The sequence below is a fragment of the Rhinolophus sinicus genome, linkage group LG03 (genome assembly GCF_036562045.2).
Source record: "Rhinolophus sinicus isolate RSC01 linkage group LG03, ASM3656204v1, whole genome shotgun sequence".
NCBI classification, from domain to species: Eukaryota; Metazoa; Chordata; class Mammalia; order Chiroptera; family Rhinolophidae; genus Rhinolophus; species Rhinolophus sinicus.
In genome coordinates this window covers 91,430,403-91,451,391 of record NC_133753.1, presented here as the reverse complement: position 1 = coordinate 91,451,391, position 20,989 = coordinate 91,430,403, and the positions used below count along the sequence as shown (strand labels likewise).

The 20,989-nt window shown below is 36.2% G+C and overlaps 1 protein-coding gene across 4 annotated transcripts in view; it reads left to right on the top strand.

Moving 5' to 3' along the window:
- MDGA2 (MAM domain containing glycosylphosphatidylinositol anchor 2) overlaps positions 1 to 20,989 on the top strand; it is a 790,763-nt gene that overhangs the window by 422,007 nt on the left and 347,767 nt on the right. For all 4 annotated transcript variants that reach the window (XR_002137734.2, XM_074328196.1, XM_074328195.1 and 1 more), the window contains exon 3: positions 20,314 to 20,488. Coding sequence is in view for 3 of the 4 variants with exons in the window: in XM_074328196.1 (XP_074184297.1) it covers positions 20,314 to 20,488 (175 nt within the window). In the remaining variant the exon portion in view is untranslated. The remainder of the gene's footprint in view (positions 1 to 20,313; positions 20,489 to 20,989) is intronic.

Below are 20,989 nucleotides of genomic sequence, written 5' to 3'. Positions count from 1 at the left end.
TTTGATAAAATCTAGAATTTTCTATGTATTAGCAGTTTGATGTGAATTGCATTGATTTTACAGTGAGACTTATAACAAGATTTCATCTTACATGAAATAATAACTGTATAAATTTATTAGAAGAGGTACTTTTTTTTTACATAAATTGTCACGGTAGCATCATGGATTGTATGTCATTTCTCATTACCTGGTAAGTTCAGTGTACATTTATCTCCTTTTGATTTGTATCCTTAACATGTGCTGCTGCCAAAAGTATTGACTATTTGAATATATAGAGGGTGCCAAAAAATGTATACACATTTTAAGAAAGGATAAAACTATTAAAATTGTAATGCTCAATATATACCGATAACAAAAGATGACTACAAGTCACATTTGACTTCTGCAATTACAAGAGGTGCTCCAGACACTTCTGATTATGGCAAACTACTACTTGAGCAACGTTGACCAAACTGTCCACTTATATACATTTTTTTGGCATCCCCGGAATTTGATGTCTTGGGGCTTCTTGGTGTCAAGCATAGAAATAGCATTGGATGATATGCATTTGGAATAACAAGATTGTAGGTCTTTGTAATTTTATTTACTTAAGGAATACAACATATGAAAACCACTGATGATAAAACTGAAGTCCCATATGTGCCCAAACATTCATTGATAGTTGCGAAATAATGTCTATAATTTACTTCATGTTATTTAATATTTTCATTGTTATACTAGAGGACTTATGATTATAGTTTCCAGATATTGTGAAATAAATAACAAGTAATTGTTGTAGTCTCCAGCAAATGCTCACACAGGTAATTCCAAGCAAAAGAACATGCATTTGGAGGATGGAGGCCCCCTTCCCTCCCCAAGGTGACACATTAGTGCTGACCTTACATTTGTACTCTGCTAGGTCTGGATTTGAAGGGGAAGCTGATGAAGGGCAAGTGAAAATGAGAAGAAAAGGATTGAGTTGCAGATAACAGAATTTATATTCTGGCTAGTTTAAGCATAAATTGATTGATCTAGATTATGAATTCCTTACAAAACTAATTGTAAGGGCTGCAGGAGAAGGCCCTAAGGCTGGGCTTATAGGAATGATTCCCAAAATAACATCACAGCTTTTGCCCACCAAGGGAATTGCTTTCTCTGTTAGAATCACAAAGTCTCTCTTCCAGTCAGTAGCTTCAAGAAAAATGTACCTTACTAATGACGGAGGGATTGAGAATTCCACTCCAGAACTGTTGGTTCTGTTTCATAACCACGCTTACTGTAATTCTCACCTACAAAAATTGATTCCTCATAAAAATACCTCTCTTACCACTTAATTTGTTTCTGAATTGTTATTGATAAAACCCAACTTCTGTCTGCAACTTTAGTGCAAGGGTGTCTGGTAAATGTAGTTTTTATCTTCCTGGTATGTGAATTTCAAGAAGGCATCCCAATCAAAAGTTGGAAGAGATGATAAGCAATCAATGAACTGTATCCCATGGTCATATGGGGCAATTTCCCATCCACCTAGCCATATAATCCATTTGATCCTTACTATGTTTGGACAAAAGTCAAAATCTTTAACTAGCTCGAAAACATGTCTTGGAGCTACCAAAGTGTTGGAGATTATATCCTATCAATTTCCTGTTGTTTCAGGAAACCACTGTTTTAAGGCAAGCTTCTCTGTTGACCTCCTCTTTGAACTTTAAAAATGCCTCATCTTCTCCCTTCTCAGTCCAGTATACAAATTCAAGTTCCTTTTGCTTACTTATTTTCTTGTCTCAGGAACATTCAGTCCCAAGAATCCCAGATGATGCTATAAAGGAAAATGTTGTTCTTTATTCTTCATCTCCATTTTAATTAGAAAAACAATGTTCTGGTGGGAATATAAATATGTACAGAACATGTTACTATGGGTCACTGAAGTTGAATAATGTGTGCTTTACTAAGAGTTAAATCAACCATCCATTTTCATTTTGCTCTTGGAGAAATTTCCTTCAAACTTGAATCAAAGCCACCAAAGTCAGTTTCTGTTAATAACACCAGAGTGAGACTGAAAACAGACACTTCAGACAGAGTGGAACTTCGATTCTAGCTCCCCTATATACTAGTCGTGGGATCTTGGGAAAATCATTGTACTGTCTCCAGCATCAGTTTCTAATCTGAAAAATGGAGATATGACGTCTAATTGATATGATTATTGTGAAGATTAAATGAGATACATTAATACAACATGTGTGAGAGTAAGGCCTTAGCAAATATCAGCTATTTTTAGTAGAAATAGAATCAGACAGATGCTTTTTAAAATTCTGGAATTTATTAATTGTATGGTCTTGGGAAAGTTAATTACCTTTCTGAATCTCAGTTTAGTCATCTGCAAATGGAGGATAATATTATTTACTTGTCGGGTTGTTGTAAAGAAAATTATGTGGAAGTGCCTAGTACAGAATCCGACACAATATTAGTTTCCATTTATTCCCTTTTTAAGTATTATTCAAAATTGAAACAAGTTAAATATAAAGTCTTGCAATATTTATCTCTGTCATTAATCTAGTGAGATGAAATGTTTCAAATATGTGCAAGATTAGCACAATGCTCTCTGATAGATGGGTTCTGAAATTGGGCCACTTACATGAACATTTAAAATATCCTCTTTCATGTATATTATTTCTGATGCCTCAGTTGATGGGTTCTGAAATTGGGCCACTTACATGAACATTTAAAATACCCTCTTTCATGTATATTATTTCTGATGCCTCAGTTTAGTCTTGCATGTCTTCTTATTGATAGCATTCAATCACCTGGATGTTGAATTGAGTTTAAATTCAATTTGACAGTTTATGAGTATGGGTCATTTGCACCTCTGAATGTTGCAAGATGCCCATTTAATGTGTTATTGTTCTTGTTTTTCTAAAAGTTGCTCAAACATTTAGCGGACAAAGTGTGAGATAAAGATTTTTCAATAAGATTAAAAATGTACCCAAAGGAATTGGAGATGTTAATTTTTCTTTCCAATTCCAGGTGCCCAGAAAAATGCAAAGGGACAGATAATCCATTCTAAAATATTGTCTCAGGCCAATTTACTGTAACATTTTTGATATTTTAGATGAATTATTAGAAAGCATAAAATAGAGTTACACTGAATTATTTATTTGGCACAATCTGGCTAAGTTTATCTGTTAGGCAAATACTAGAATACCAAAATTACAAAATCACTGTCATGCCTCATGCCAAATGACATCCTCTTTTTCCTATATGTATGCTGGTGTTTTTTTAAAACCTTAAATAGCAAAAGTTCATTTGGTTTGTGTTATGAATAAATTTAAATACAACTATAGCAGAGCTGGAGTGAGTGAAATAGAGCAATTTATTTTTTTATTACATTTGTAATATCTGCAGTCTGCAATAACTGTTAATTTAGATTATATTTATTATAAAAATCATTAAAGAAATTACTGCTTTGCTTTCAATGAGATTGAGAATGATAGTGAAAAAACTCCCATAAGAAACACATAAGGAAGAAGATGGAAAGCTGCTCAGTAGCAACACTTAAAAAAAATTACTTAATTTATAAAATGTGTGATAAAATAAGTATTGATTATTAAGCATAAAAGTACTAAATTTGAAACAAGAAAACATTTTAAAGTCCTAGAAGAAACATTATAGTGAAACTTAACTACCCTCCTATATGTATTCATTTAACAACAACAACAACAAACAATAAACTGTGGAATATGCCATTACAGCACCTTCCCCTTCACAAAAAATGACATATTGATGATTAAGTTGTGAAGGCCCTATTTAATGATTTATTATTATTTTTTTAACTAATAGTGTATTCTTTCTCTCGACTCTTTTAGATGCTTTAAATATAACATTTCCAAAGCATGCAGTTTATTTCTTTGGGTACTTCCAGTTGTTTCTTCAAGAATATCACTTGCATTATTTTGCAGTTGGAAAAATAGTGGATCTTTTGTGTATAGGGTCTGCAAATGTTAAAAATGGGTGCCTTGTGTTTTGCTTCATTTAATTTGTTTCATGACAAATTATGTTTGCCTGTTAATTACTGAATAGAGAAATAACAATAGCTTATACAAGATAAACATCAATTCTGTCTAGAAAATGAATCTGGATATCAAGAATATTGAGACGGTTTGATGGCTTCATGTCACTAGGGACCCATCCTCAGCATATACTTTTACCTTGGAGTTGACCCACAGTCTAAGATGGAGCCTGTAGCCCCAGTTATCACATTTAAATATCAGGCAGCAAGGAAGGAAAGGGAAAAAGGTAAATAGGCCCTTCTCTTTTAAGGACCTTCTTCCAAACACCCACACAACACTTTTGCTTCAAGGTATTCATGTGTGCAGAAAGAGTTAACCTAGCAGTCCTGAAAATACTTGCCTTTGAGAGGCCTGCTAGACGACATTTCACAAAGGGTTGTCATAATTTAATGCACAGAGAATTAAGTGCCTCTTGTATGACTCCATGCGGAGCGGATTCTTGGAAGCTTGTGCCTGTTTTCCTCCAAACTTTGCCCCATACACCTTTCCTTTTGTTAATTTTGCTTTGTATCCTCTCACTGCAATATATCACAGTCATGAGTATGATTATATGAGACCTGCAAGTCCTTCGTGCATCATCAGACTCATTACTGTATATTGTGGGTGCCCTGTGGTGTGGGATTTCATCTAATTTACATTTTTATTTTCAGGGGTCTTGAGGACCCCTGGCAAAACATGAAAATTCAGTAAATGACTATGTTACTACTTCACAAATTATAACATAAAATTTAATGTCCATCACAGATCTGTTTTTTTTTCTTTTTTCTTTTTTTCTTTTTTGTGGGGGATTAAGATTAATAATGCGTTTTTATTGCCATTCTTTTTTCAAATTGACTGCAAAGTTTTGGGTCTGAGTGATTGAAATGATGGAGTCGCCATTAACTGAAATGGGAAACACTGCAAGAGCTGGTTTGGAAGGAGATCAAGGGTTCATTTTGCATGTTACCTTGGAGATGGAGGGCAGATGGTATTGCTAGAAGACTGGGATTCAGGGAAAAGGCCTGACCTACAAACACTATCTTAGGAGTTATCATCACATATAGGTCGGACAATTAAGTTCGCAAACTCATCCTAGAAAAAGTGCCACATACCTCACTGCTGAATATCACTATAGTCACCTTCCAAGTACACCCCTTGGGAAGCTATGCACCGATCCCAGTACCTAGTCCATCCTTCAAAGCAATTTTGGAACTCATTTTCGGGAATGACCATCAGAACTATCATTGTATTACCCTTGATGTACTGAATGTCATCAAAATATCTTCCTTTCAATATTTCCTTTATCTCCGGATAAAGAAAGTCATTGGGGGCCAGATCAGATGAGTAGGAGGGTGTTCCAATACAGTTATTTGTTTACTGGCTAAAAATTCCCTCACAGACAGTGCCGTGTGAGCTGGTGCATTGTATTGATGCAAGAGCCATGAATTGTTGGCGAAAAGTTCAGATCGTCTAACTTTTTCACACAGCCTTTTCAGCACTTCCAAATAGTAAACTTGCTTAACTGTTTGTTCAGTTGGTACAAATTCATAATGAATAATCCCTCGGATATATTAAAAAAAAAAAAAAAGAAAAGGTTAGCAACATCAGTGCAACAAGTTCACGAACTTAATTGTCATACCATCATTGTATGATATTTAAAGTGCTGGGTGGGTTGACTGAAGAAATGAGTGTAGATAGAAAAAGACCAAGCTTTAAGGCACTCAATTATTCAGAGGTCAGAGAGTAAAAACCGCCAAAGGAGACTTAATTTAAGGAGTGGCCAGTGAAGAAGCAGCTAAACAAATCTCTTTCCATTTTCCTTATGGAAGAATTGGAGAACATCTCTTACATTTCTTTTCCTATTTTTCATAGCTTATGTGAAATGTTGTAATTCTTATAAATGTAAGTTATGATAAAAAATGAAGTCATGTCTTTATACTTCAATCTTATTAGAATATATTTAGCACAGCGTTTGATATTTCTATACCAGCAATATTGTACTGCTTATTCATTTAGTAGTCTATGTCTGTTCTAAACCTTGGGTGGCTTTGCAATAAACTAATTCATAGCTCACATCACTTATCCTATTTTTATTTTTATGTTGTTTCCTCTACTATTACCTTTATAAATTAAATGAATTTGTCTTTATAAATTTACTTTTCCATTTATCAAAATTTACTTTCGTCCTATCCAGTAGTGCTAATTGCTAATTCAACAATTTAAAACTTGACACTGGAGAGGTATTATTTAATATTTTCCTGTAATTTCAACAACCCATGTCCAAAATATAATCCTATAGTTATAAAGCGTGATAGGAAAATATTTAAGTGGATTCATATAAATTCATTTAAAAAAGTAGAATTTAAACAAAAATCCCTCTGCATATTTCAGAATGAAAGCCGATAGAGTCAACTTTCATTTGAAGAAATATGTAGTAAAAGATCAATATCTCAATTAACTGAAATTCATTGCTGTATATTGTGGGTGCCATGTGGAGTGGGATTTTATCTAATTCATGTTTTCATTGTCAGCAGAATTATATTGCTAGGAATCCATTTAAACAACAATGCTTTTGTTATTTACTACTGTATTCTAGGCTCAGTGGTTTGGGCCGGGCATACAAAAATAAAAAACAGTCCCTGCCTTATATATCTTTACAACATTGTTGATTATATTCCCCATTCTGTATTTCATATCCCTATGACTATATTGTATCTACTAATTTGCTCTTTCTAATCCCTTCACCTTCTCTCCCATCCCCTCCCTCCTCCCATCTAGCAACCAGCAGTTTTTCTCCCTATATCTCTGAGTCTATTTCTGTTTTGTTTGCTCATTTATTCTGTTCTTTAGATCACGGGAGGTGGAGTATAGAATAAGGAAGATAGTCAATGGTACTGTAACAGGTATATAAGATGTCAGAGGGGTTGTAGCTTGGGGGAGGGGAGTTATCACTTTGTGAGGGTGTAAATGTCTAACTATTATGTTGCATTGTACATCTGAAACTAAAAAACAACAACAACAACAGCAAAAACAGTCCTTAGTCCCCGCCATAATGACTTACAGTTTGTTAAAGACAAGAGAGTGTGTTAGGTCAGGTTCTTTAGAAACCGAGCTTGAAATAAGGATTCATGTGCAAGTGGTTTATTCAGGAAGTGCTCTTAGGAGAAACAGCTGGTGGATCAATAAAGCAGAACAGGAAAGGGAAGAAGCCAGGCAGGGGTGTGATTTTTAGGAGATTAGCCTCAACCTGATCCTGTAAAGGAACTCTGGAGTGTCAATTATGCTTCAGAATCTGTCCTAACTGGAGGCAAGGGAGCTGGGCTTTCAGACCCACAGAGTCACTTACTGGATAGGAGCCTCTGGATAGGGAGAAGAGTCCCAAGCCTCCCAGACTCTGCCTCTGAGAGCAAAATGTCTCCACAGCCCAAAAACCTTCACACGGGGAGACAGGGAATCCTAGGGTGCCACAGTAAGAAGGATAAGGGGACTCTGAGAGAGTCAGTTGGAACAGAAGTTATCTGCAACAACTTATGAATAACTAATTATACAATGCGATGAGCACTCATCTCAGGGTATTGCGAGGCGCTATGGCAACAAAGAACAGGACATAACAGCTTTATGGGAGAGGGAAGCCTTTCTAATAAATTATTTCTGGAAGACTAGAGGGAGTTAACTAGATAAAAAGTGAAAGAAAGAACTTTCAGGTCAGAAGGAGAGCTGCGTACGAAGGCACAAAGTCACAAGGTCATGGAAGAACTGGGGCTAAAATAGGGAGAAAAAATTTTTCATACTTTTTAAGCCTGTGGTGGGATTAAAATTAGATGATGAAATATAAAGCCTTTTTGCAAACTTTTAAAGAAGTAAAATCCTGTTACTGGTTGTTTGGAGTCCATGGTTAATGACTTGGTTACGCTACAAAATAAAACCCTTCCATGAGGCAATCTACATCAATCTCCAACTTTTTGTATTGATAAGCATTTGCGCCAAGATGTACCCTCTTCTGTCACCTTGGATTTGAAATAATGCTAGCAGGCCCTCCTATTATAGTGCTCCATATAAATACAGGACGCCTGACGTCGTTAAAGATGAGCACTCCTTTTATTTAGTTTCTCTCACTGTGTATTCACACAAGAGATGAGTGAATTCTTCAAAGTTGAAGTCCAAACAAAAGCCATAGCCCAAAGAAGGATCAGAAAGACTAAAGTCTCTGCTTTTAGGCATATCTAGTTTCAGAAATACCCATCCTCACCGCATGATCTTCCTTTGGTTTCCAACGCATTTACCATGATGATTCTGCCTCCTTCACCGTTCTATTCTCTGGCTGGCGAGAACACGGCTTGTTGATGTTCAGGCTCTTGTCTTTATTGCTTCCCTGAGCTGCTTATTTGCACTGCACATACTGAGACATTCTTCCTTATCACACTGTGGACATATAGAGCGGTCAGTACCTCTAATTTGTAGAGATCTTTTAAAGATATAAATTATATTGTTTTATTAGTAATAGTATCAGTAATAGTAGTACGGGTATTAGTGATCGCTAATATTCTGGACATATTACAAAAATATGGTGTTTTATGCATACAGTATAGAAGTTTTTAAGTTACAATGTGTTGCTTTGTCAGACAATTATGGTTCTTTTTATGAAGTGAGATTTAGAAACCAGCGTGACGTTTTGCTACAATTTATGGTAGACGGATGCAATTTATTAAAAATTGAACCTGCATGATCTGGAGTCCTATACCCCTCAGAATTCTATTTATTGTATTAAATAATTCAAAGAGAACATATCTCCTCTGTAATTTTCCCTGATATTAGTGCAGGATAAGAGGATAACCTTTTTTTTTTTTTTTTTTTTTTCCAAAAGTGTAATGAGCACTGTCTACTCATAATCACCTACCACAGATATTCCTTTATACTCATTCAGGCTGACACTCTGTTAACTGTCTTTGTTTAGCTCCCAAAGGCTCTGGTGGCAAGTCATCCCAGTGATTACAGCAGATCAGACAAGATGATGTTTATTACTTTTTCTCTGGCTTTTTTTACTGATGCCTGATCTTTCAGAGTACACACAAGGCTGGGACAAAGCTCAGACCTGTCTCTACAGACTGACCTCAGTGTATATGGCCTAACTCCTTGGCAACTGATAGAAAATAACTTCAATTCACAAATCCTCATTTGCTAGACATTAATTAAAATGCTGTGTTCTGCAGCTTAAGGAAATCTCCATGTTGTTTCTTCAGATTAGGTAGAAAATTACAATAGAAAGGTTATTTCCTAAATGCTAGTATCTTTCTTTTTCTGTTTACGTTATTTTTATAGAAATTATCGCTTAATGTCATTGGAAACGATTTAAACATAATCATATTTAATAATGCAGCATATCTGAAATTGGATCTATTTTATTCCCACTGTGGGACTAGCAGTTGTCCCACATATCCTCTCTCCTCTTTTTCCAGAGTTACTGAAACATCAGATTTTAGCAGGGGGCTGGGAGGGAGTTGCCATGCATGGTAGGGCAGTCTTTCTTGTGAATAAGGATGTAGATATAGCTATACGATAAGCAGGGGTGTCATGAGGCAGCATCTTTCTGTAAAAGACAACTAGCAGACACCTTCTAACAGAAGGAAAGACAACTAGTAGCATCTTTTGTCTGTCCTTCTACTAGTGACAATTAGATCTGTAGCTGCTATTTTGGACCTTGAGCTCAAGCAACACTCAGTAGGGATGGCATATCTAAAGGGCCTGAGTCCCTGAGCAAAGCCAATAAATATATACAGGCCTGTCTCATTCCAGATATATGCATTGTTTTACACAACACAATCTACCTTTCATCTTGTATAAATCACTGTCAATTGTCTATCTTATAGCAGAATCTAACACTCACCATTTGTGGGGACAGAGCCAGAAGTGCAGTTTCCAGGCTCTCGGCCTCATGTGGAAAGGTGCTGTGGGGACAGAGCCCCAGAGAGTAGTTTACAGGCTCTCGGCCTCACGTGGAAGGGTACTGGCTCGGGTGGTGGATGTCCGTTGGCTGTGGCTGATTGGCCGTCGGCTGTGGCCGGTTAGCCGACTGGCCGCTGGTATAACTGCTGCGGCTACGGAGGAGAGCCGAGGACTGCCGAGGAGTGCCGAGGAGTGCCGAGGAGCCGAACAGAGCCGAGAGTGGAAGAGGAGAGCTGAGGAGAGCGGAAGAGAGGAGAGGAACAGAGTCAAAGAGAGTGGAGGAGAGTCGTCTGTCGGTTGGCGGAAACGCTGACGGCAGGTCGCCCGTCCAGTGGGTCCAGCCTCCAGTGAGACCGTAGTGGTGTGGCTCCCCTACCTGTGGCTCCGTGGGTATTCCTTTTTGGCCTCACCATATCCTGCGTTCTTGTGTGGGGAGCGGGACCAGAGACCCCGCAGGCCGCCCCGCACGACAAATGGCTCAGCGAGCAGGGTCTCCTGGACGACAGGTGCTGGCTCAGGTAGTAAATGGCCATCAACTGTGATTGGATGGCCATCAGCTGTGGCTACTTGGCCATCAGCTGTAACCAGTGAGCCATTGGCCTCTAATGTAACTGCTGTGGCTACACTAGCAGAAAAATGGGAGCTAGCAAGAAGGTGGCGGCTGGGCTGGCAAGCGCGGATTACAGTTAGGATGGCGGAGTGCGGGTTGCAGATTGCAGAGAAGTGGACAGCAGACAGTGTGGATCCAGCCTCCAGTGAGACTATAGTGCCGCCAGCAAGAATATAGTAGTATGACTCCCCTACCTATGGCTCCGTGGGTGTTCTTTTTGGCCTCACCATACCCTGCGTTCTCTTGTGGGGAGCGGGAGCAGAGACCCCGCAGGCCACCCCACACGACATTGGCCTCACCATATCCTGCGTTCTTATGTGGGAAGTGGGACCAGAGACCCCACATGACACCCTGCATGTGGGGACAGAGCCAGGAGTGCAGTGTCCAGGCTCTAGGCCTCACGTGGAAAGGTGTTGGCTCAGGTAGTAAATGGCCATCAACTGTGATTAGATGGCCATCAGCTGTAACCAGTGAGCCATTGGCCACTAATATAACTGCCATAGCTATGCTAGCAGTAAATGGGGGCTAGCAAGAAGATGGTGCCTGGCAAGCACAGATTGCAGTTAGGATGGTGGGCTGCGAACAGTGTGGCTCGCTCTTCCTGTGTCTCCAACCCAGCCACCAGGAGAATATAGTGGTATGACTCCCCTACCTATGGCTCCGTGGGTGTTCCTTTTTGGCCTCACCATGTCCTGCGTTCTTATGTGGGGAGCAGGATCAGAGACCCTGCCTGACACCCGGCATGACACTGCATGACGCCATTATATACACCAACCTCTCATGTTTCAATTTAATTGCTATATTTTCATTCAAAAAATTACCTACTAAAATAATTGCTGGGATCCAGAGTTGAATTATCCTTAAAGCCTTCGTATGATATTTCCTGTGTATTTTGTTGTTTTTCCAATGACATTCTTTGCACCTATGCAAGGCTAGCTCAGAAGAATCTCCATGGGAAGAAATTAAAAGTAAAGATGAATTAGTTCTACAGTTCTTGTATTGATTAGCAAACAGGAGTTTAGATTCAAGTCCAGCAACCTACATTAAATTAAAATAAATTAGATGAATACTTGTTTTGTTTATTTACTTATTTATTCATTGCTTAATATAGAAGGTGTTTTCCTCTGTGCTTTATGTATTCCTTTCACTGTATTTATCGATTTTAGTGTGAAATGGTTTTCTATTCCTTGACTTCTAGATAGTTATCAATTTTCCTTTTAATTTTCTCTTTGAACAATAACTGGATTTCCATGTCATCTTTTGATTATTCATTTATAACTATATTACATAAAATCCAGATAACATGGGCTGTACTATGTCTGCTTTTTAAATCAAAGGTTTTTGTTTGTTTGTTTGTTTGCTTGCTTCCAACAACAATTATTTTCTGTAAATTTTTAATGGACATAAGAAAAGGATTCTTTCCATGAATGAAAACCTTTTATTAGTCACATGTGTTAATTATGTTTTTCAATGTTGCCCTATCTTAGTTAATTTTTAACTTAATAAAAAAATTGTATTATCTAGAACTGCCTAAATCTCAGATATGAATTGAAATTTCCCATTGTAACTGCATGTTTCTAAATTTTTTCCATTTCTAATTTGTTTTATAACTTTTGCTGCTCTGTACTTTACTGCATACCAATTAATACAGTATATTTTTGCTAACAGTTGTGACTTTTAACACTACATAAAGTAATGACCTTCTTTCCCTGTGAGTTTTAAATTGCAAACATCTTATTAATTTAATATTGTGTATTGTCACCCTTGACTCATTGATTTTATTTTGTATTTAATATTTTTATTAAAAATACAGCTAACAGACAATATTATATTAGTTTCAAGTATACACCATACCTTAGTTATTCAATGTTTATATGTTTAAAGAAGTGATCACCGTGATAAGTCTAGCAACCATCTGATGCCATACCACACTATCACAATATTATTGACTATATTCCCCATGCTGTACATTATGTCTCCATGACTTATTTGTTTTATACCTGGAAATTTGGATCACTTATTTCCCTTCACCTTCCCACCCTTTTTTAAACTTGTAATTACAGATGACATTCAATATTATTTTATATTAATTTCAGGTGTACAGCATAGTGGTTAGGCATTAGTAATATTATTTAAGAAGCGATACCCCTGAATGGTCTAGTACCCACCTGGTACAAAACATAGTTATTACCATATTGTTGACTGTATTCCCTATGTTTTACTTTACATCCTCATGACTATTTGTAACTACCAATTTGTACTTCTTAATCCCGTCACATTTTTTACACTGCCCCCAAATTCCCCTCCCACCTATTACCCTGATAAATCTACTACCCATCTGACACTATTATTGACCATATTCCTTACATTATATCCTACATCCCCATGACTGTTTTGTAGCTACCAACTTATACTTCTTAATCCCTTCCTCTTTTTCACCCACCCCTTCAACACCCCTCCTATCTGGCAACCATCAAAATGTTCTCTGCATCTATGAGTCTGTTCCTCTTTTGTTTATTTTGTTCTTTAGATTCTACATATAAGTGAAATCACATTGCATTTGTCTTTCTCTGTCTGACATACTCCACTCAGCACAGTACTCCCAGGTCCAACCATGCTGCCGCAGATGGCAAGAGCCCATTCCCTTCCATGGCAGAGCAATATTCCACTGTATATATGTACTGCCTACTCTTTATCCATTCATCGATTGACAGATACCCAGGCTGCCTACACATCTTGGCTATTGTAAAATAAGGCTGCAATGGATATATGGAGGTGCACTTCTCCTTGAAGTAGCATTTTGGATTTCTTTGAATAAATACCCAAAAGAGGGATTACTGGGTCCTTCTTTGTGTCTTGTTATAGCCTTTGTTTAAAGTCTATTTTGTCGGATATAAGAATTGCTACCCCAGATTTTTGTTTTATTTAGTTTTCGTTTTCATGACATAGTTTTCCATTCCTTTATTTTAATCTCTTTTTGTCTTTCTGTCTGTAGTGAGTCTCTGTAGGCAGCATATGTAAGGGTTTTGTATTCTTATACATTCAGCCACCCTATGTTTTTGATCAGTGTATTTAATCCATTTACACTGAAAGTAATTATTGATAGATGTGTAGTTATTGACATTTTATCATTCATATATTGTATCTTTTTTTTTTTTTTTTTTTTAAGAAGCCCTTCTATCATTCCTTGTAATACTGATTTGGTGGTGATGAACTCCTTTAACTTTCTCTTGTCTGGGAAGTTCTTTATCTGTCCTTGGATTTTAAATGATAGTCTTGCTGGGTAGAGTAGTTTTGCTGGGTGGACTTCAAGTTAAGTCCTTGCTTTTTATCATGCTGAATATTTCATGCCAATCCCTATTGGCCTGCAAAGTTTCTGTTGAGGAATCCGCAGACAGTCTTATGGGAGTTCCCTTACAAGTAACTTACTGCTTTTCTCTTGCTGCTGTTAGGATTCTCTCTTTGTTTTTAATGTTTGGGATTTTAATTATGATGTTTCTTCATGTGAGTCTTTTGGGTTCATCTTGTTTGGGATTCTACACTTCTTGGGCTTGTATATCCATTTCTTTCGCCAAGTTTGGGAAGTTTTCCATTATTATTTCCTCAAACAGGTTTTGAATTCCTAGCTTTCTCTCTTCTCCTTGAGGTACCCTATGCTGCAAATATTGGTACACTTGATATTGTTTCAGAAGCCCCTTAAACTATCCTCATTTTTTTGGATTCTTTGATCTCATTTTTTTTGTTTGTTTGTTGTCTGCTACCTTGTCTTTCAAATAGCTGACTCAATCCTCTGCTTCATCTAGTTTGCTGGTGATTCCTTCTAGTGCTTTCTTCATTTCAGTTATTGTATTCTTCATTTCTGACTGGTTCTTTTTTATGATACCTATTTCCGTTTTTATGCTGAATATCTTTTTGTTGAAGTTCTTACTAAGTTCTTCGAGCATCCTTATAACCATTGTTTTGAACTCTGTGTCTGGTAGTTTGCTTCATTTTGTTAGTTCTTTTCCTATATTTTTCTCTTGTTCTTTTATTTGGAATGTATTTCTTTATTTCCTCATTTTTGCTGCTTCTTTGTGTTTGTTTCAAAGTATTAAGTAGAACTGCTACATCTTTAGTCTTGCTGGGTGGCCTTATATATAAGGTGCCCTGTCAGGCCCAGTGGCACAGTTTCCCTGGTCACCTGCACTGGATGCTCCAGGAATGTCCCTTGTGTGGGTTGTGTGTGCCCTCCTGTTATATTTGATCCTTGATTGCTATTGGCACTTCTTGTGGGATTGGCCCTCAGACTGACTGGCTGTGGTGTTTGGCCACATCCACACATTCTGGACTGCTGTGTAGGAGGCTTACCCCACTGAGCAAGATTCACCACAGTGGGCTCTGGTGCCTGCTGTACAGCTCTTTGTTTGGGACTCTTGTGGAGCTAATTGGGCAGTGCTCTGCTGTGGTCTGAATCAACTTCCAAGTATTTTGGTTCTGTTCCCTCTTGCTGTCATGGCTGCCACAATATCCTGAATCATTTTCACTTTGGGGAAGAGCCAGAAGTCACATGGTGCCAGATCCAGTGAATAAGGTAGATGAGCACACACCATAATGTTTTTATTTGGCAGACATTGTCATATACCAGAAGCAATGTGTGACATGGAGCTTTGTCATGAGGGAGGATGATTTACAGCACACTTTAAAACAATTTCTCTCAACCGTATCTCACACCCAACTGATTGCACTGAACAAGTTGAAACTTGTCATGCACTGTTACTAAGGTTCGATGTGCTGCTATCTGTATTGAAGATCCCTGCCTTTCAATTTGATGGCACTTGGCAGCAGTATTCACCATATTTCTTGATTACAACAGAAAGGCTCCATGTCACATATCACTGCTGGTATGGCGATTTCTATCCAATAAAAACATTGCAGTGTGTTGTCATCCATCTTATTTACTGGATCGTATCTGGCACTGTGTGACTTCTGGCTCTTCCCTAAAGTCAAAATTATTCAGGGTATCGAGGAAGCCATGACAGTGCAACTAAAGACACTCACGAACGAGGACTTCCAGAACTGCTTCAGAAAGTGGCAAGAATGATGGGATCAATATGTTCGAAGCATGTGTGTGGGGGGTGTATTTTGAGGGGGATTAATGGTAATGTGTCTTACTGTAATAAGTTCTTTTTGTTTGTTTTTTTTAATTTAAATATTCATGGTATTTCTTAATCACACTTCCTATTGTCTCAAATATTTTTGTCAGGTGGAATTATTTGAACCCTGAGCTTCCTCAATGTTTACATATCACTGAATATTTTTTCTTTCATACTAAGACAAATTAAATCTTGGCTGTCAGATACTAGGATGTAGGCGATCCCCTGTCCTGCTGCCTTTCAGTAGTTGCAGGTAAAATTCTACTGTTTCTGAGCTTTCCGTGTTGGAGATGAGGATCCTGAAGACAAGCTGATCTCCTGTACCTCCCAAGCATACCAATTTGAATTAAGTTTGGGTGTTAGTCATAGAAATTCCCCAAAATGTATGACATAAGATAGAATTTAATTTCTTTGTCATGTAGAAGTCCAGGGCTATAAATAGTTCAGATCAGGTATGTACAACACCGGTGATGTCACTAATTCAGAGATCTTCTGTTTTATTGCTTCTCTGTGCTTGACTTTCATTCCAAATAAGTTACGGTCCAAGATGGGAATCGGTGGAAATGTGCTGAATTGAGCAAAATGCAGAGTGTTGCTTTCTAACAAGGGCATTTCTGCTTGAAACACACTAACAAGAATATAGCTGAATGGATAGCTGGAAAATGTCTCCTTTGTCCTGGGCAGCCATTGCCCAATGAATAATTTGGAGTTCAAGTACAATGAAAGAATGGGTGTCAACCTTGGGAAATGAGCAGGCTCTGATGCATTATAACAGTTTGGTCCTTCTTTCTGGAAGCCTATACATTTTCTTTGTAGACTTTGAAGTCACAACTTTTATCAGAGTATGTCTGGAGTTTCTTTTCTCATCGTTTAGACTTGTAACTTGGTAAGCCCTCTCAATAAGTAAAGTTATGCCTTTCCATGGCTCGGTAATATTTCCTTTCAGTATTTATTTGCTTAAAAGTAGAGGAATAAATGGAGGGGAAAAAACTCTTTAATATTTTAAAAGTTGACTACCATATTTTTAATATTCTGAGTGACAAAATGGAAAATTTTTATAAAGCTTTTCTGCTGCTTATTGAAGCACAGTGTTTGTCTAAAAAGAACAGACTTTTGTGATTGAGTTTTGTGGTAAATTGGCCACTTTTTTCACAGAATAGTGTTTTTACTTAATAGAATGATTGTTATACAAACTATGGTTATTCAGACTTGGGTATTTGGCAAATATTTTTCAAAAATAAGTCAAGTGATCCTGCTATCCCAAAGAAAATACCTTAGCTATAATTGTAACTAATGATAAAATTCACATTTTTAAGATATAAATTAGAATTTTGGAAAATCTGCCAACATAAGCATGATGGCCTCCGACTCTTAAACACTTTTCTGAAGAGATTGATGATGAGATTAATAAACATGACTTGCATTATAAAATGAAATATGTCACCATTTGCAAGTTCTGTGTAATTCAGTGAATTTATATTTACCAAATGACTATAAAATCATATATGAGCAAAACACATCCATACAAAGTTCCAGATAGACCAATGGATTTTAATGTAACAGAGTACCAAAAGGTCATTGATATGGTTATAGATTCTACTTTGCAAGCAAACGTTAGGAAACTACCACTTTTGAGTTTTAGTGTGATATCAAAGAAGACTATTCACAATTATCTGAAAAGGCTGTTGAAATTATTTTCCCTTTACAACCAAAAATCTGGTAAGGCCAGATTTTTAAAAAAAGTATTTCAAATAAAGTAGTATGTTGCAGCACAGTGCATGCAGAAGCTGATATGATTCTCTAGCTAGATCTTTTCCACTAAACTAAATATTGATGAGATTTTCAGAACTATAAAACAATTTCATTCTTTTTACTCAATTACTTTTTGTTTTGGAAAATACAGTGTTCTAACTAAAAATGTTCCTAATGTTAACATGTCATCAGTTTATCAATATAATTTAAAATGTGTTAATAATACATAGTTTAAAAGTTCTCAATTTTAATTTCTAATGCTATAATTATGAATGAATAGAATTCTAATAAACAAAAGCAATCGGAGCAATTGGTGTCCTTAATAAATTTTGAGTATAAATGTGTTCTAAGGCCAAAAAGTTTGATAACTGCTAGTCTGACTCATAGTAACTCTGCCTCTGTCTCCTTTTTTTCTCTTTTCTCCCCCCTTCCTCTCTCTCTGTTTCTTGTTCTCTCTCTCTCTCTCTCTCTCTCTCTCTCTCCCACAAACAAGTTCACGCATGTCTGTTCTCTTTTTCCCCTATTCCTGAACAATTTCCAGTACTATACAACTTAATCACTCTATCTAAATAACACATTTTTAATATGTGAAAACGCTAGGCTATTTCTCTATCTCTTTTTATTCTGAACTTATTTTTTATTTTTTGACATATTCATTTTTCAAAATCAGTTTTTTTTATTATAATAGTCAATGAAAACTTGGTATCTTAATTGGAATTGTGTGCTGTTTCTATCTGAGAACTATCTATTATCTGAGAATTAGCATATCTCTACACAAGAACAAAAATGTTTAGTTTATTTCTCTTCTTTATTTGTTTACCTATAGATTTTGAAAATTAAATGCAAGTAGAAGTGTAGATTTCACCATGGAAATAATACTTATCAAACCAGTGCCCTTGTTACACACTGTCGTTTTATGAGCTTATTAGTAATTAGTTTATAAACCGCTTGAAATCAGGAATTATGCTCTTCTTAACTGATGCATAGTATTCCATTTTATATTCATAAATAAGATTATCTATTATCCTATGATGGATATTTAGGTCATTTTCAATTTTTCTTTTTTTTCTTTTTTAAATTTATTGGGGTGACAATTGTTAGTAAAATTACATAGATTTCAGGTGTACAATTCTGTATTACATCATCTATAAATCCCATTGTGCGTTCACCACCCAGAGTCAGTTCTCCTTCCATCACCATATATTTGATCCCCCTTACCCTCATCATAAATTTTAATTAACATTATATGAAAATAGCATAGGAAATGGCAATGTTGTAGGATTTCAATTTTGAAGATTCAGTCTTTAGTTGCGTTTTCGTATTTCTTCATGCATGTTTGACTAGAGGATTTCTGTCAGCCATTTCTCACCCTAAAAATCAAAACAAACCAACATATATTATATATTATATAGCAGGGACAATGAGAGAAATAGAACCAACTTCTTTTTACTTCCTATTTTGTATCACTTTGCAGTACCATCATGTGGCTTTTATTCAGGTTTTATAAGTTAAAATACACAAAATTTGAGTTGAATGCCAGTCTTTATTGCTAGCAAAATCTACGTCTGTCGTACACAGCTGTGTTTAAAAGAGTGGTATTGTTTATAATGAAATGTTTTAGATATTTAAAGTGTTTTGGCAGTGTAATAGAAATGTTTTCTTTGGAAAAGTTTGCACATTTTTTGGAAATAATTATTGATGTAAAGTGAATTCTAATTATCAAAATAGACAAGTCATTTGTGGGCTTATTAAAGCAAAGCCATTAAAAAAAATTTTTAACAACCAGGTGTATAAAATTACATATAATCTCAATAAGCCCTTATAGTAATATGCTTAAATTATTTGAGTCAACTAGAAATTTAAAATAAAATAATGAAGCATGTCCGAAAAGACATTGAGAAGCTAGCTGTAGTTCCTGTAGTAATAAATAAAAAAGTACTTTACAGGGTTTGGGAAATGGAAAACAAAAATTTAAATATACAACAAAAAGAGAAACTGATTCATATTTCCATTGTACTTCAAGAGATCCCCCCTTATTCTCAGATATATGTTCCAAGGCCCGCAGTTGATGCCTGAAACCACAGATAGTATTAAACCCTACATATATATATATGAGTATATGTGCTATGTTTTTTCCTATACATACATACTTATGATAAAGTTTAACTTTAGGCACAGTAAGAGATTAACAAAACTAGCTGATAATAAAATAGAACAATTATAACTATATACTGTAATAAAAGTTATATGAATACGTTTGAGGCCAGTTTTAGGTAAAATAAGGGTTACTTGAACACAAGTATTGATACCACAGCAGTTGATCTGATAACTGAGATGGCTACTAAGGGACTAACTGGAGGTAGTTTATACAGTGTGGATACACTGGACAAAGGGATAATTCACATCTCTGGCAGGATGGAACAGGATTGTGGGAGATTTTTTCATGTGACTCAGAATGGCAGCATGCAATTTAACACTTATGAATTATTTATTTCTGGAATTTTCCATTTAATATTTCAGACTGAGGTTGTCCGCAGGTAACTGAAACCGCAGAAAGTGAAAGCTCAGGTCAGGGGAAACAACTGTATTTATATTTAACTCTTTTTATATTTATTTGCCCTCCATCCTGATTAAGTTATTCATATAGTCTATGCAATTGAATTAAAATCACATACACTATACAATGATGACATTACATTTAAAATTGTGTAATTCAATTGTATGTATAAATGTTTTAATAACTTGCCAGGAATGGCACGGTAGGAGTTCTGAAAGCAAACTCCACCAATGATTTGATTTTTGATTTTTCTTTGAGAAAACCAACCTAAAGTAACAATCTTTGTTGATGCTTGCTCAGATCAGGTGGACCAAAACAGCAGGAAGTGCCTCTGACAGATTCCAAGACTCAAGTGTCTTCAATGAGACTTTGAGGATAACAAATATTCAGCGACACCAAGGAGGCCGGTACTACTGTAAAGCAGAGAATGGCCTGGGGTCCCCAGCAATAAAGTCAATCAGAGTGGATGTGTACTGTAAGTAAATTTCCCAGAAATCTATGATTGAGTCTATTTTTGGTTTCTTTTGTCCTACAACTGGAGATATACTTTTTATTGTTGGTCTTTGCGGAAAAACTATGATTTATTCTTAAAAATAGAGTTCTATTTAGCTGAGGATGAAAAATATATAATATAATGGTAGCTCATTTAATATATTTCTGATGAGAGAGACTTCAATTAGAAATTGTCATAATTTTCATAAAATAACAAATATTCTCTAAAGAGCATTTAAGAATCAGATGAACAAGGCAATAAATAATTACTGACAATCCCACCAATGACTATTAATGTTGAATGTGTGTACTTCTTATCTTTACATGTAAGTATACAAATGCATGTTTATATTTGTTAAAGGATCATGCTGTACATATTCTCACTTGTTAATTTTACTCATGCGTGATTTCAGCTATTTTTTTTTAAATGCACATCATATATGTGGAGCTATTTACTTGTGAAAGACTTTACTTATACAGTCTG